General features: G+C 46.0%; 1 protein-coding gene across 2 annotated transcripts in view; it reads left to right on the forward strand.

Moving 5' to 3' along the window:
• LOC146192317 (transient receptor potential cation channel subfamily M member-like 2) overlaps positions 1-14,304 on the forward strand; it is a 164,602-nt gene that overhangs the window by 50,434 nt on the left and 99,864 nt on the right. For both annotated transcript variants that reach the window (XM_084602439.1, XM_084602438.1), the window contains exons 2-3: positions 7,492-7,650; positions 11,865-12,260. In XM_084602439.1, coding sequence (XP_084458565.1) covers positions 7,492-7,650; positions 11,865-12,260 — 555 coding nt within the window. The remainder of the gene's footprint in view (positions 1-7,491; positions 7,651-11,864; positions 12,261-14,304) is intronic.

The raw sequence follows: 14,304 nt of genomic DNA on the forward strand, positions 1-14,304 counted from the left end.
CCATTGTTGTGTATGCGTGAATTGTAGTGTGTCATATGTAAATAGCGTATGCGTGATTTTTGTTGATTTCGTTTTCGTGAAATGCAATGTGTCAAGACCAGGCAATAAATGAAAAAATTAGCTGGAGTTTAGCTTTAGTTAAACCTGGTAGGTTGCGTAAGCAAAGCCTGCGTAGCTTCTCTTTCTGTTCTTCTTCTTCCCCAGCCCACATATGAAGGCTCGCTTTAACCAAGCCGTGTGAACGTACCTTAATGGGTAACGTGAATGCCAGGGTCGTGGCACGCTGATTCTGACATAACCGTCCCATGTGAAACGAGAAACCCAAGTTGGTCGCTTCTGCTATTTGCGGCTACGGCTTGGCTACCGACCGGGTTTACCCGACAGCTTGAAGAGGGACCCCATCTGCGGTCGCTCTAAAGGTCAAACGTGGCTACCGGTCGGGTTTAAGCGATGGCCTGATACCTCGCGTAGTATTGCTTACGCAATAAAAAAAAATTGGTGGCCTTGTGGTAGAGCATCTGCCTCGCATTCGTGAGCTACCAGGTTCGATCCTTGGCGCTGCTAGGTATGCACGCAATATATGCGCCAGAATGTTGCGCCGACGGGCCAGTGATTAAATTTGAGAAGATTGTTTGCTGGGCTAGTTGGTATAGCATCGCAAGTAGCGTTTGACCCGTCCACTTCTTTCGTGTATGTCTGCCTCAGCGCTTCCAAAAGTTATGAGGCCAGTGGTTCGTTCCGCTTTCGATCAATCATAAGTCCGCATCGCGCGGCAGAAGCCCTTATATGGTCCTGTTTGGTCCATGGCCCATTCCAAGCATTTCACTCCAGGAGAGCCGAAATCTTGTACCCATGAAAAGACCAGTGGGTATCCGGTAACTTTTTGGCAGCTGTTTTTGTTCATGACGTGCTTTAATTCGCCCTTCGCCCGAATAGAGAAGCGCAGGCTTTCCGTATGCTGTATGACACCAGTACGCCGCCAAAACCTCGGGTGGTAAAACTCCGAAGCCCTCCTATGCGGCGTCCCCTGTATCCCATACGCTGCTTCTGCACGTTATACCCCACATACCACGCCGCGTCACGCCGCGTCTCTACGAACCGCGCCGCACCGCCCAAAAGAGTCCGAATACGCTTGCCGTTGGTACCTGTGAAATGTTTATGAAATGAGAGAAAGCTAGAAAGCCAATATAATGCGAGATAATCAATACAAAGGGGAGAATCAATGTAAAGGGCAGAACATTTAGTAATCAGCCGGTCGTGGTGCAACTTGGTCGAATGCTTTTCAGATATCTAAAACACAAAAACAAAAACAAAAAACAGAAACGTTGCTGGTTAACATCCTTGCCAAAAGACAAGTGTACAGTAACTTCTAATAACTGGCCAATATAACAAGAGTGGCCATTTCTAAAATCTTGCGGATGTGGAAAGAAAACGCCATTTCGTTCCAGATAATTGTAAATGCGAGAAGCGATTATATATTTTCAAGGAACTTACAGCATATGGATGTAGACCGATAGTTATCAGGCGAGGTTTTCGTTACCCTTTTCGAAGCCAGGGATGACCTTGACTTTTCCAGCAGGTAGTTTTCCGAATGATAATTATTGCTGAAATATATGCAACAAAATCTGGCTGGAACTGGAAACGGTGTTTTTGAGATCTTCCAATATATGTTGTTCATTACAGCAAATGGGAACAACTTAAGGGTTTTTATTAGTACGATCTCTTCAGCATTAAGGCTGATGAGCTCCATGAGCGATTAGTCCTAATCAGGAGCAGTTGGCATACTGGAACGATGCTTCTTCGTAAACTGATGCAAAAGTGTTTCAAATGGGACATTGGATGCTTATTTTCGGGAGCGATAATAGCAGAATAGCAGGGGTAATAGTCTTCAGGCACTGCTTATACCTGTCCAATAAGGGCGCAGAGGGAGCAGATCTATCTTTTATGTGTAGGCGCTTTTTTCGTTTTTGTTACGTAATCGACGAAGGGCCTTGTTCAACCATTGATTAGTTCTGTCCTTAGTCTTGTCATAGCCACTGATCTTCCCTCGGCATGCTTGTAGTTTTTGCTATTTAACAAAAATGCACCTCATTTGCTTTCTGCGGAAGTCCTAATTGCTCATTTTCAACACAGAAGAAACTTCAGAAACAAATTTTTGATACACACTGCAAGCTCAGACAGCTTCAGTCATTATGTTCGTAAAAGCAGCTTACAACATCCCCAGTAGTCTGACACTTAATAAAAAACTCGCCTCTTTGGATTTCTGTAACAGTAATTAGTCACTCGTGGTGAGAAGAGGACCAACTGGAGAAGCTAAGCTTTCATACACATCGGGAGAATTAGACTATATCTACGACTGTCATCAAGGCGGATACAGTTGAATCACAAGCAGCGGTCCAGCGGCTGTAGTGCGCGAGATCTTTCGGCGTCTTTCCCGTGTGCCACTTGACAAAATCTCTTGGCAGGACCTTGGCAAAATATCTTGCGATATTCCAGACTATCCCGACAATTACCTTAAAAAACGCACCGCTTTGGTTTCCTTCCTGTGGCAAGTTTAACTACTGTAAGCTATCTCAGAGGAGAAAAAAATAAACGGAATTCTTTACCTGGCATCAGAAGCTTATCCATACGCATCAACTTGTGCATAACAGTATCTTACGATATCCAACGGGTGTGTCACAGTGTACCAGGAAGCTGGACTTGGGAATGAGAAAGGTATTCAGTTCTAATAAAACAGATTGAGTTTTTAAAATGGACACGGCCTTTGATGGGATTTTTTCTTCATTGAATGGCAGGAGGCGCAGCAGTATTCTTTTGCACAGTGCTGCTTTTCAGATTATTTTGGGTTATTTTTACAGTTAGCATCAAAGCTTTGTTTTTATTTATATTTTCTAGTGCTTAGAAACTTTGGGTCGTGTGAAATCCTTACTTCCAACGTTTCGAGGCATTTGTACACCCTTAAAGGAAAAGGCGGTCATGGGCGCTTTTTGAAACGGTGCATTTTACGGCGACTATGTCCCTTTCGAACTGTTCAAAGTTAAGGGCTGCTCGAAGCTTAAGAACGCTCATCTTAGTACTCACGAAAGCCCATTGGCGCCTTTGTCTTTGCCTAGCATCCACTTTCTTCCTAGTGCAGTTTTGGCTTTTACCGGAATCGAACCAAATTTCGTTCTGAATGTGGCCATTTATTCCGCCATAGAGCGCTAGGCATATAGCAGAACGGACGCTTAAGTAATGATATCAAAAAACTTTACTGAACTTTCATGCTTTCGCTCAACACCCATATGACGGCTTCAGATGTGGGTATCGTGACTTGGACATCACTGCAAAGCGATCGAATATTTATAGCGGACGACGAAGCGGTGCCGGGAATCCTATATGCCTCTCTATGCGCAACGCATCTCGCCGACACAGATGACGTCCAACTGACAGCACGATAGTTGTGGGACACAGCTACAGCGGAGGTAAAGGAAACCCCGCCGAGGCTAGCGAGATAGCGCCCCTTTCAGCATTGTAGTTTGGACATCCGGCTAACTGGAATGCGTGTATGCAACGTGTGCTTTCACTCTTTCCCTCCGCTCTCTTGTCCACAGTGGCACTTCTACGATCTGTCCTACACCGACCGTTCTCTTCTATAGTTTGCGCCTTTCTTGTATACAGTGCGCTCGAGAAGTCCACTTTTCTGCAAAGGGAACGACACCTCGACGAATCTGCTGGTTAGTAGAGGCAAATATTGGCCTGGGGTACAGTCACCACGGCCCTCAAACAAAGTGCATGAGCTTTACCGTCAATGCATGGGCTGCTACATAAATTGTGCGCACAGTGCTTAAGCAGCCTGTACACAATTCATCAATTTTGCTTGCGGCTGATCTAGTTCGATTACGTTTCTGCAAGAAATCATCCCCAGGCAGCACAAAACATCGGCACAATTTTTGAGTATGTTGCCAGTACCGGTACGTAGGACTCTGCATTGCCACTAAACTCCCACTATTGGGCCGAAAGTTTTTGATGCCTTGGTCTGGTTCGGCGTTAAAATTTACAGCGTTTATGTTTTGCCCGTGTGGGACCCGAAATGAGCTTTCTTACCTTCGGAGTCTCGGCCGCGCACGGTTCGGTGCCTAATATGATTCTGAAGCTGGCTTTGTGCGTGCTTGTTTTAACGGGGCGGTTCCATGCCGATGTTGCGCGAGCGAAAGCTGCTCACACACCGGTGAGCCACTTAATGCGGCACTGCTCGCAGATATCCTGTCCCCGCGTGTTATTTCATTTCTTTCGATGATAAGAATGCGATCAGGCGTCAAGAACACTGGAAGTATTGCTGCATCGGATCCTGGAACTGCTGCCCTTGCCGGATCAGATACGACTGAGTATAGGACGCTTGTCTAGGGCGTGAAACTGAACAAACGTATTACGAATGAAAACTAGTCAGAAGAAGATTAAAATGGTCAACATGCTCTACAAACAGCTGCAGACGCGCTTTAATATAAGCGTATTAAATAAGCATAAGCCCTTTACAATGAAAGCCCATTTGTAAAGATGAGCATCAGCAAAAGAGAAAGCAAAACAACATGTAAGACCTTGGAGATATGAGGAATGAACAACACATATGTAGTTGCATATCACGATTTGGAGTACGACAGCCGACAACGGTAAACGTTAACGTGCTCATTTTTATTATGCAGCAGCTATGTGTTGGACTGTTTTGAACAACAAGCCTTTATCTAGAATTATAGATTATATATTTACGTTGTCTACTTTAAAAAAAAAAAAATTAAATAAAAATAAATAAGTAAATAGATGTGCATATTCGGCTGACCTGACCTAGAGAAAACAAATCTAAAACGTGCCAGCAAAGTGTTCGAGAACGTTAAATAAAAAAGAAAAAGAACTTTCGAGATGTTCTTCAGAAAGTTCAGGACCTTTTCTATTTCACTAGTTCAGTTCAGTCGTTCAGTCGTGTCCGACCCTTCGTGACCCTATTGACCATGTCACGCCACGCTTTCCGGTCTCTCACTATCTTCCTAACATCACATAACTTCATCTGCAGTGCTTCGAGGATGCCATCTAACCATCGCGTTCGCTGCCTACCCCTTCTCCGGCGACCCTCAACCTTTCCCAACATCAAATCTTTCTCCAGCGACTCCTCTCTTCTCATCAGATGACCAATGTAGCTGAGCTTTAACTTTAGAATTTGACCCTCCAATGAGCAGTCAGGGTTTATGGTCGACAATATTGACTGATTTGATCTTCTGGCAGTCCAAGGAACTCTCAAGAGTCTTCGCCAGCACCACAATTCAAACGCGTCAATTCTTCGGCGGTCAGCCTTTTTCACAGTCCAACTCTCGCATCCATACATCACAACTGGAAAGACCATAGCACGAGTTATACGGATCTTGGTTGGCAGACTAATGTCTCTGCTCTTTACTAGGCGGTCAAGGCTAACCATTGCTCTCTTTCCCAGAAGCAGGCGTCTCCTAATTTCATGGCTGCAGTCTCCTTACGAGGTAATCTTGGAGCCCAAGAAGAGAAAATCTGTCACAGCTTCCACTTCTTGTCCCTTGATGCTCCAGGACTTGATAGGGCAAGACGCCATGATCTTTGTCTTTTTAATGTTCAGTTTAAGCCAAAACTTCTCACTCTCTTCTTGTACGCGCATCAGAAGTCTCTTGAGTTCCGCTTCACTTTCTGCCATTAAAGTGGTATCATCCGCATATCTAAGGTTGTTGATACGTTTTCCAGCAATCTTCACTCCAGCTGAAGACTCGTCCAGACCAGCCTTCCTCATGATGCACTCTGCATATAGGTTAAATAGGCAGGGCGACAGTATGCAGCCTTGCCTCACTCATTTCTCAATTGGAAACCAATCAGTAAGACCATGCCCAGTTCTGACTGTGGCCTCTTGCCCTTCATACAGGTTCCTGAGGAGACAGATGAGGTGAATTGGAACTCCCATCTCTTGGAGAGCTTGCCACAATCTGCGGTGATCTACGCAGTCAAACGCTTTCGCATAATCAATAAAGCAGAAGTAGATGGGTTTCTGGAACTCTCTTGCTTTTTCCATGATCCAGCGAAGGTTGGCAACTTGGTCTCTAGTTCCTCTGCCCTTGCGAAACCCAGCTTGCACGTCCGGAAGCTCCCGATCCACATACTGCTGCAGCCTACCTTGGAGGATTTTCAACATCACCTTGCTAGCATGCTAAATAAGCGCGATCGTGCGGTAGTTGGAACAATCTTTGGCACTGCCTTTCTTTGGAATGGGGATGTAAACTGACCTCCTCCAATCCTGTGGCCACTGCAGGGTTGTCCAAATCTTCTGACATAATGTATGCAGAATGTTAACAGCGCCATGGTTGAGGTTTTGAAGCAACTCAGCTGGAATGCTATCAATTCCGCTAGCTTTGTTCTTAGCAAGGCTGGCTAAGGCCCATTCAACTTCACTCTTCAGGGTGCCCGGCTCGAGATCAGTGGTTACATTACATCATTTTTGGGGTATGCCTATGCAGTGTCATACGTTTGGATCGCTACTCACTGTGCTATCTGTATCGCGTTTGTAGTCGTACAGTGCGGTTTGTTACTAAAAAAAGAGTATCGCTTTGAAGGCCTTGGTTGCTGTGTCGGGCGGGAGATGGAGTGGGACTCTCCAAGGATCGCCAATTGGAAATTAATCCACAATTGTTTTGCTACATTTCTGTTAACACAACTGCTCAAAACTCTAAAACCGATTGCTACCATAGCATTTTATTCCAGAAGGGGTGACCACGATCGGACTAAAGAATCGCGTACTGATATTTTAAAAGCGCTCTTTCCCTCTCCGTCGAATCCGTGGGTGGAACAAGGTGCCTCGTGATGTTTTTGAGTAGCAAAGGAGACTAAGTACCGGTCATACCTGTCGGACTTGTAATATGTGTGAACTATCAGTTGGTCCTTCTGTTTTCCTCGTTTTTTTTTTGTTTTTTTTTTTGTGTGTCTTACTTGTTTGACTTGAATCTGTAGATATCGATCAGGCAAGGCTGTATATCGGACTTGTGTACGAATGTACCCTCCCCGCTCCTCACTTTCAACCTGCACTTACTCCTCCAACGTGCTGAAAGAAGGGAAAATAAATAAATGAATGAATGAATGAATGAATAAATAAATAAATAAATAAATAAATAAATAAATAAATAAATACACGAGGATATACGAAGACGAGGATGAAGTAGGCGAGAATATCCTCGTGTAGTTCACTACAAAATAAATAAATAAATAAATAAATAAATAAATAAATAAATAAATAAATAAATAAATAAATAAATAAATAAATAAATAAATAAATAAATAAATAAATAAATAAATAAATAAATAAAGCGATTTGCATGCTCTATTTATTCGGAAAGAAACGAATTGCATAGTGTAATTGGGACTTTGGGGAGGAAGTGCTAACTAGTTAATTTGTATCAGTGACCTGCGGAGGGCAGGTAATTTTTAACTGGGCGATGCCGTATCGCGCAGTCGGATGCCGAGATCCCGCTGGTGCCGTCCCCGCCGTTGGCGCGCCAGTCTTCCCTGCAGCGGCAGACCAGCGCGGTCGACGATGATGCCTCGACGCAACGCTACCTGCTGTCCAGGGGAGGCATCCGCTTCTGGAAGAACTTCGCCTACGAAGCCGAGGTATGTACGCGTTGCATTTCACGCTCCGCCACACGTGTCCACGTTGTCGCGCTGTGAAGACACTATGACTGGGCTCCGTGGGGTGCACTTTTGCGCTGTCTATTGCGCAAGAGTATGACATTTTCATGCCGCGTTCGGGGCGTTCGGCTAAAAAAAAAATGATCCACTGCGTGGCCATTTTGAGTGCCTTTGCCTCATGCCCGTTAAATAATGCAAGAAAACAGAGGCAGTTGCACAGTGGTGTTGTTCAAAGTGTTACCCGTCGAATTGTACGTGCTGCAGGACAGGAAATACAGTGATGCCTTTCGGAGCGTTCTCTTTGCACAGCTGATGCATTGCTGACGCTCGCGCTACAATGCAGATAAAAGAGTGGAGGAAGTTTTTTTCTAACATTCGATCTTCCCTCGATTTGGCCAGTACTACGACTTGGCCCCCATGTATGAAAGGAGTCGAACTTTCCACAACTAGTTACACGGCAAGTTAATTGACTATTCACTGGGGAAGACTACGTAGGTCACTTTTGTGAACCTCTTTGACGACTGAAAATTCAGAGATATAGTTTGAGGGAATAAAAGTTTCTCACTTTTTATCATGAAACGCATTTGAAAGTGTATGGTCTACGCAGATGTCGTGCGATGTGTGTAGCGCCGCAGCGGGCCTTGAATCATTTTTGCTTAGTTACTGTGAAGCATCTGCTGTGGCCCCACTACCTGGCAACCTCGTCAGAGCAAGACAGCAAATACAAGATGGCCTCTTCTGTTTACAACATGCCGTTAATGTTCTTCTAAGCTTCCCGAGTGAGCGTATACTGTTCCGAGACGAAGGTAGGCGACGTTGGAGCGCAGGGCCCCTGGCCATCAGGTGAAACCCGCTCTCTCGGGGAGCGATCCCATTAGTGTATACGCGCATGTTGTCTGTATAATCATAGGAGCTTTGCAGAGGACGGGGATTTCAATATGTGCTATTTCCCTCATGTTCGTTGCTTGCTGCTGATCCACTTTATTCGGCGATAGGGCCGCCGCCTAGACCCCTGTGCACGTTCTGACAGAGACTAAGTACTTCGGTAACCGTGCCGCTGCCAACTTGCGGACGTCCGCCAAGATCGGACAGTGCGATAGGGTCCTCATTCCGCGGCTGAACCGGCAACAACCGCACGCCGCAATCGGGGTCAGAGCTCGGAACATGTGTAGGTGAGGGCTCCCCGCATCGTGCTTGTGCGTCCACGTACCCTTCAATCCGGCTCAGTTGAAAGCGGTCGGGGATGGCATTTTCAGGTCTGGCACCTCAACTTGATTCATGCTTGTAGATCATACAGACAGAATGCGTTGATTCAGTCGAATATTGGAATTCAGTAGCATGTATTTATTATAATTTATTTTTACATACTGCACCCTCGGCGACGCTGTTGCAGGAGTGGGGTACAGTACGAATAAGAGAAACACAAAGTAAACGTACAAAATTATGAACACGCTTCATGAATTCCTCTAATTATAATGAGCGAATGTTGCCTGGTAAAGAATTCCAAGCTTCAATTGCAAGAGAATAAAAAAAACTATTCTTAAAAACTTTAGTGCGCGCGAAAAAGGGGGAAATGTTCAAGACTTTGTGGCTGCTTGAAGATGAAGGTTTGGAAAATGTGAGACAATATATGCAGCGAAGAAAAGCGAGGAGAATTGACTAAAATGTAGATGAATTTGAGACATTCAATATGATGACGTGCAGCAAGTGTACTCAGGCCAAGTTGTGTAAGAAGAGCAGACGGTGAAAAATCCCCTGCCAAATATTCTGCAAACGAAACGCACAACCTTTTTCGGCACAGATTCTAGTTTGTTGATTAAGATTCTAGTTAATTTAGAGATCACATTGTTCATACGGATTCCAAACAACACAAGCGTATTCGAGGATGGGGCGAATGAGTGTTTTATATGTCAGGAGCATAGTTTCTTGAGAAGCAGCGCGCAAGGTGCAGTGCAGTACAGTGTCTTTTAAGGACCTTAATCAGATGGCATCAATGTGTTTTGACCAAGACATGTGTGTTATCAGGAGACTGAGACGCCTGTATTCGTACACGCTGTGTAAGTTGACCGCATTATATGAATATGTGAAGAAGGAAGGGCACGGGCGTCCTGAAAATGGCGCACAGACAGTCTTAGAAAAGTTAATATTCATTTGTCATGTACTGGACCAGTTGCTGAAATTAGCGAATGATTTGTTAAGGCTGGTGTGATCAACTGGGGATTTAATGATTCGATGTAAAACGGAGTTGTCGGCAGTAAGGCGTGACTTTGCTGAAAAGTTAAATGTTAGGTCATTAATATGCAAGAGGAACAGAAGAGGACCCAGGACAGAGCCTTGGGATACCCCAGATGAGACATGAACTGAAGGTTATTTGGAAGAGTTGAATTGTATGTACTGGGAGCACTGGGAAACAAAGTCTGGTATCCAGTTAACCAGAAACGGGGTTTTTAATATAGCGAACAACTTGAGCATTAGTTTAAGGCGCGAAACTGCGTCGAAAACCTTTGAAAAGTCTATAAAAATAGCATTGACCTGGTCACTCATATCGAGAGAACTGCTAATATCATGTACGAATTCTGTCGAGTTACGATACTGAAGCCACGACGGAAGCTATTCTGGAAAACACTTTGTATGTTATTAGTCTGAAGAAATTCTATGATATGTTTAAAGATAACGTGCCCCAGTAGTTTACACGAATGCGCTGTTAAGGGTATTGGCCTGTAGTTATATAATAATTGTACGTCACCAGATTTAAATAGGAGCAGAAGTTTGGCTAGTTTCCACGAGGAAGGGAGGGTACCGGTTGTTAGCGATTTCTTAAATATAACCGTAAGGTACCTGCTAGACCAGAGAGTAACGAAGAAGAAATGCAGCAGGAATATCGTCAGGACAGCACGAGTCCTTGAAATGTAAGTTTAATATCGTATTCAGCACACCTTCGTTGGACACTGACACATCGCCGATGGATGAATGTGGATCAGGAGCAAAAGCTGGAATTACTGAATTGTTTCTCGTGAACACTGAAGGGAAGTAGACAATAAAAGGAGAAGCAATTGTTAGTGGTTCAGGAACTGCGACAGCGTTTAGAATCAGTGTATCGTTGATGAATCCGTGCGCTGCATAAATGTTTTACTTGGCGGATTTTTTATTTTGCTGGCTATTTTAACGTATTTTTAATGACGAAGCGCTCACGTGGGCTTTGTCACGTATGAAGAGTATGAGTGGAAATAACAAGCAAGCTAAAGATTCCGTAATGGAATTCCTAATCGCAAGACTGACATGCAGTGGAAGCGAGGGTTTTCACAAGAAGGCGTCACTGTGTTCCTAAACACGCAATGAGTATGCCGTTCAGCAAGCGCACTGCTGATGCCGGAGGTATACCATATCACATTTTACTACTCAGCTCCGCTATACTAATAACAATTTCCCGGAGTGCCCTGCCTATACCAGGTCTGGAGAAGTTGTAGACAGGGCGCTTTGGTTTCCCTAAAAGGAAGCTCAAGCGCCGCTTCCCGGTTAGTTGGCTGTCGGAACAGGCAAAGATGTGGTTCACTACGTATAGTCAACAAGATCTGTTTTTGACGCTCCTAATTGGCCGAAGCGTCGAAAGGCGTCTCAAGAACGGAAAGCGCCGAAACGGCGTGTGATGTCCACTACTTTTACTCTCAGCTGTACTAGCTTTGTCTAGGGTCCGACGGTTACTGCTATGAGCCATGCGGTGTGGCTTCAGCGTTCCAGATGTACTACTCTCGTCCTGTCCTCCCTAAGTTAGGATTCGCTTCCCTATATAAGGCCAACACACACGCCGGACCGACACGGTCGCCGATCAAACGTTACGTGACGTCCTTCTTCCGTTCTGTGAAGTCCACTGCTAACCCATGTAGAGGGAAAGTACCATGCAAGTGTAGTCCGACTGGGGCCATACTTTTGACCTTCACCTTCATTAGAGGCGATAAAAGGATTAGACATGGCGTGGGCTTTCGCTGTGCTACCTTAACAAATGCGGACTATGCGCGTTCCTCACGGAGCGCAAGTGGGACGTCACGTGACACCTGATCCGCAGGTGCCCGCAGCCCGACGGTCCGTCATGTGAATCGGCCTATACAGGGCTTAGAGGCAGACGCCTTGGACTCTAGAGTTTCGGCAAGGGTTGGTACTGGGCCCTTGGCAGGCACCGAGCCGACTTGTGTTCGCAGGCGCGTCCCTTCATCCGCGTCCGTCACGACATCGACCCGGACCAGGTGTGCGGAGTGCTGGTGCACGAGTGGCTGTTCTCGGCGCCACGTATCGCCCTGGTGCTCATCTCGCACGTGGGGCCCCTGGGCGACTGGGCGGACGCGCGGCGCCTGGAGGGCTTCCGGCGCGGCCTGCTGCGCGCCGCCAACGCCACGCCCATGTGGCTGCTCACCAACGGCTTCAACACGGGGCTCGCCAAGGAGGTGGGCGACGCCGTCAGCCGAGAGCTGCGCCGCCGACAGGCGCTGCGATGCCACAAGCACCCGAACCGCACCAGGGCCACGCTGCCTCCGTTGCGGCTTCTGGGCATCGTGCGAGAGGATATGCTCGTCAACGCCGACCTGTTGGACGGACGTGTGAGTGGTCCTTTATTCCTTCATTGGTACGCACAGCTCGGGGCTTGCAATACCCGGCTCATAAATAGAAGGCGGTGCTGTTCCGGTTAGCTGCTCTGCAATGGAGCGAGGGAAGAGGGGATGCAAAGAACTGACGGGATAAGAACCGAGGGCATCGGGTAAGCTGGACATCGCCTGGAATCGAAACAGTGACTTTTATGCGGCGTAATAGTTTGTATGCCGCATAAAAACCACTGTTTCGACACCCCCAATCTGCAAGCTCAGTAGAAATGGCTGTTGGACGGGTTGCATCGCACTACGTTTGGAACGCCACCCACCGTTGATAGCTAGACTGGAGGGCGATTGTCCCTTCTGGAGAAAAAAAGAACGGCGCGATTGCAATGTGAACGGGATAGCGTTTTAAAGGCGCTGTTCTACAGAAAATCCAGTTTCGGCCTTATCGGTGACGACGTTGTAAGTGAAAAGTTGCGGGCATGTATCGGGCACGTTGTATAGGTAACGAGACCGTGCACTGATTTATCGGCGGCCTGTGTGCTGTCACGGGACTACGTGACATGGCCGAGTGAAGGGATTAGTGATTAGGCGAAGAGCACAGTGCAGGCATGCAAGAAACGATCTAGAAGGGAAGCCGGCAGACGGGTGTCATTAACACCCTCGAGTTATGCCCCGAAAGGCGGAGATTAAGTGGCCATCCCATTTTTTTTTTTTTTTTGTTGCAGCAACCTTCCTTTCTTTGCCCTCAGCTCGCGCTATTTCGCCTTCAGGGCGAACATAATCATTTCATTCTTGGGGAGGCACATTTAAATTTGCGGTTAGAGACGCGGAATGGAATGACAAATTATACTCTAAAGAGCCGTTATTGAAAAATCCTACAGGCAAGGACATGAACGGGCGCGACATACTTTCCGCCGATCGTTTTCGCTTCTCGATTCGAGTGCTGTGTGCGGCCGAACAGCCACTCTGCACAAGCCTCACTTGAGCCTCGAGGAGCTGTGTTCGAGGACCGCCTTTTGAAAGCGGCTCTTGACTTCGGCACTATCAGGCGCTTTGAGTGGCACGGCTGTTGCACCTTTTTTTCTATTTCACTACGGGATGTAATCTCGGGGTCAGCCAGCCCTAGAGATGCGAGACAGATTCCTCGAGTGGGGCTGTGAGTCAAGAAAACATTCTCAGTGAAGGATCAAGCATTGTAAGCTAATATACTTTATAACCAACGAACTAGAGAATATTTCGCCGATTATTTACTCATTTCTAAAATAACGCCGCTGAGCGTGGTCCTGCCTCAGATGTTACATAGGCTGCCCTCTTTTTTTTTTTTTCTGTTTCTTTTCCCCTAATGTAAAATTTTCTTTTTTTTTCCCAATCTTTTATTTTATATCGGTTTAAGTCCATTGTGTTTTAGCCGATGAAGCCTTGGCAATAATATTTTATTTTTAATTGCCGACAGTAAGTTCAGTGGGGTTCAGTAAGATAAGTTTACATCGTAATTAGATAAGTGCTCGAAGAATTTTTACACGCCCATATTTGAAAACTGCACTTGCTTGGATGTGCTAAATATGACGGCCCTTGCTGAGGCCAGTTCGTGAAATGTGAAAGTGGCCTAGATTTGTGAGCTATGTTTAAAAATGCTTGCCGTGTGCATAAATCTGACTTTCTTACATAGCTCTATTCGCGTGTTATGCAAAATATGTAGGAAAGTTTATTCTGCGAAACTAATTTTCATGCGGGATGGGCATAATTTAATGCAAGAGAATATGCGGTTAGGTCATCCCTACGGGGCACCCAGTTCTTGGCATGCCGTCTCGCCACTTCCCAAGGCATGACACGGGTTTCGGTGCAGTTAAAGATATTTGTTCTTGCTCGACTCTGGCCTTGTCTTCTTTGCAGTGCTCCCTTTAAGTGTTCTAGGGACAATGTCTTTGGGTTACACTTCAGCACTGGCCATCAGATCATTGTGAAATGTGCGTCGTCCTCAGATGAAATCTTGTCTATTTACACAAAGGTGGTGACAGGGCAGATGAGGTCGTTGTTTGCTAGCGCGCAA

Source organism: Amblyomma maculatum, chromosome 4, assembly GCF_055883805.1.
Source record: "Amblyomma maculatum isolate TAMU_Amacu chromosome 4, ASM5588380v1, whole genome shotgun sequence".
Lineage (NCBI taxonomy): Eukaryota > Metazoa > Arthropoda > Arachnida > Ixodida > Ixodidae > Amblyomma > Amblyomma maculatum.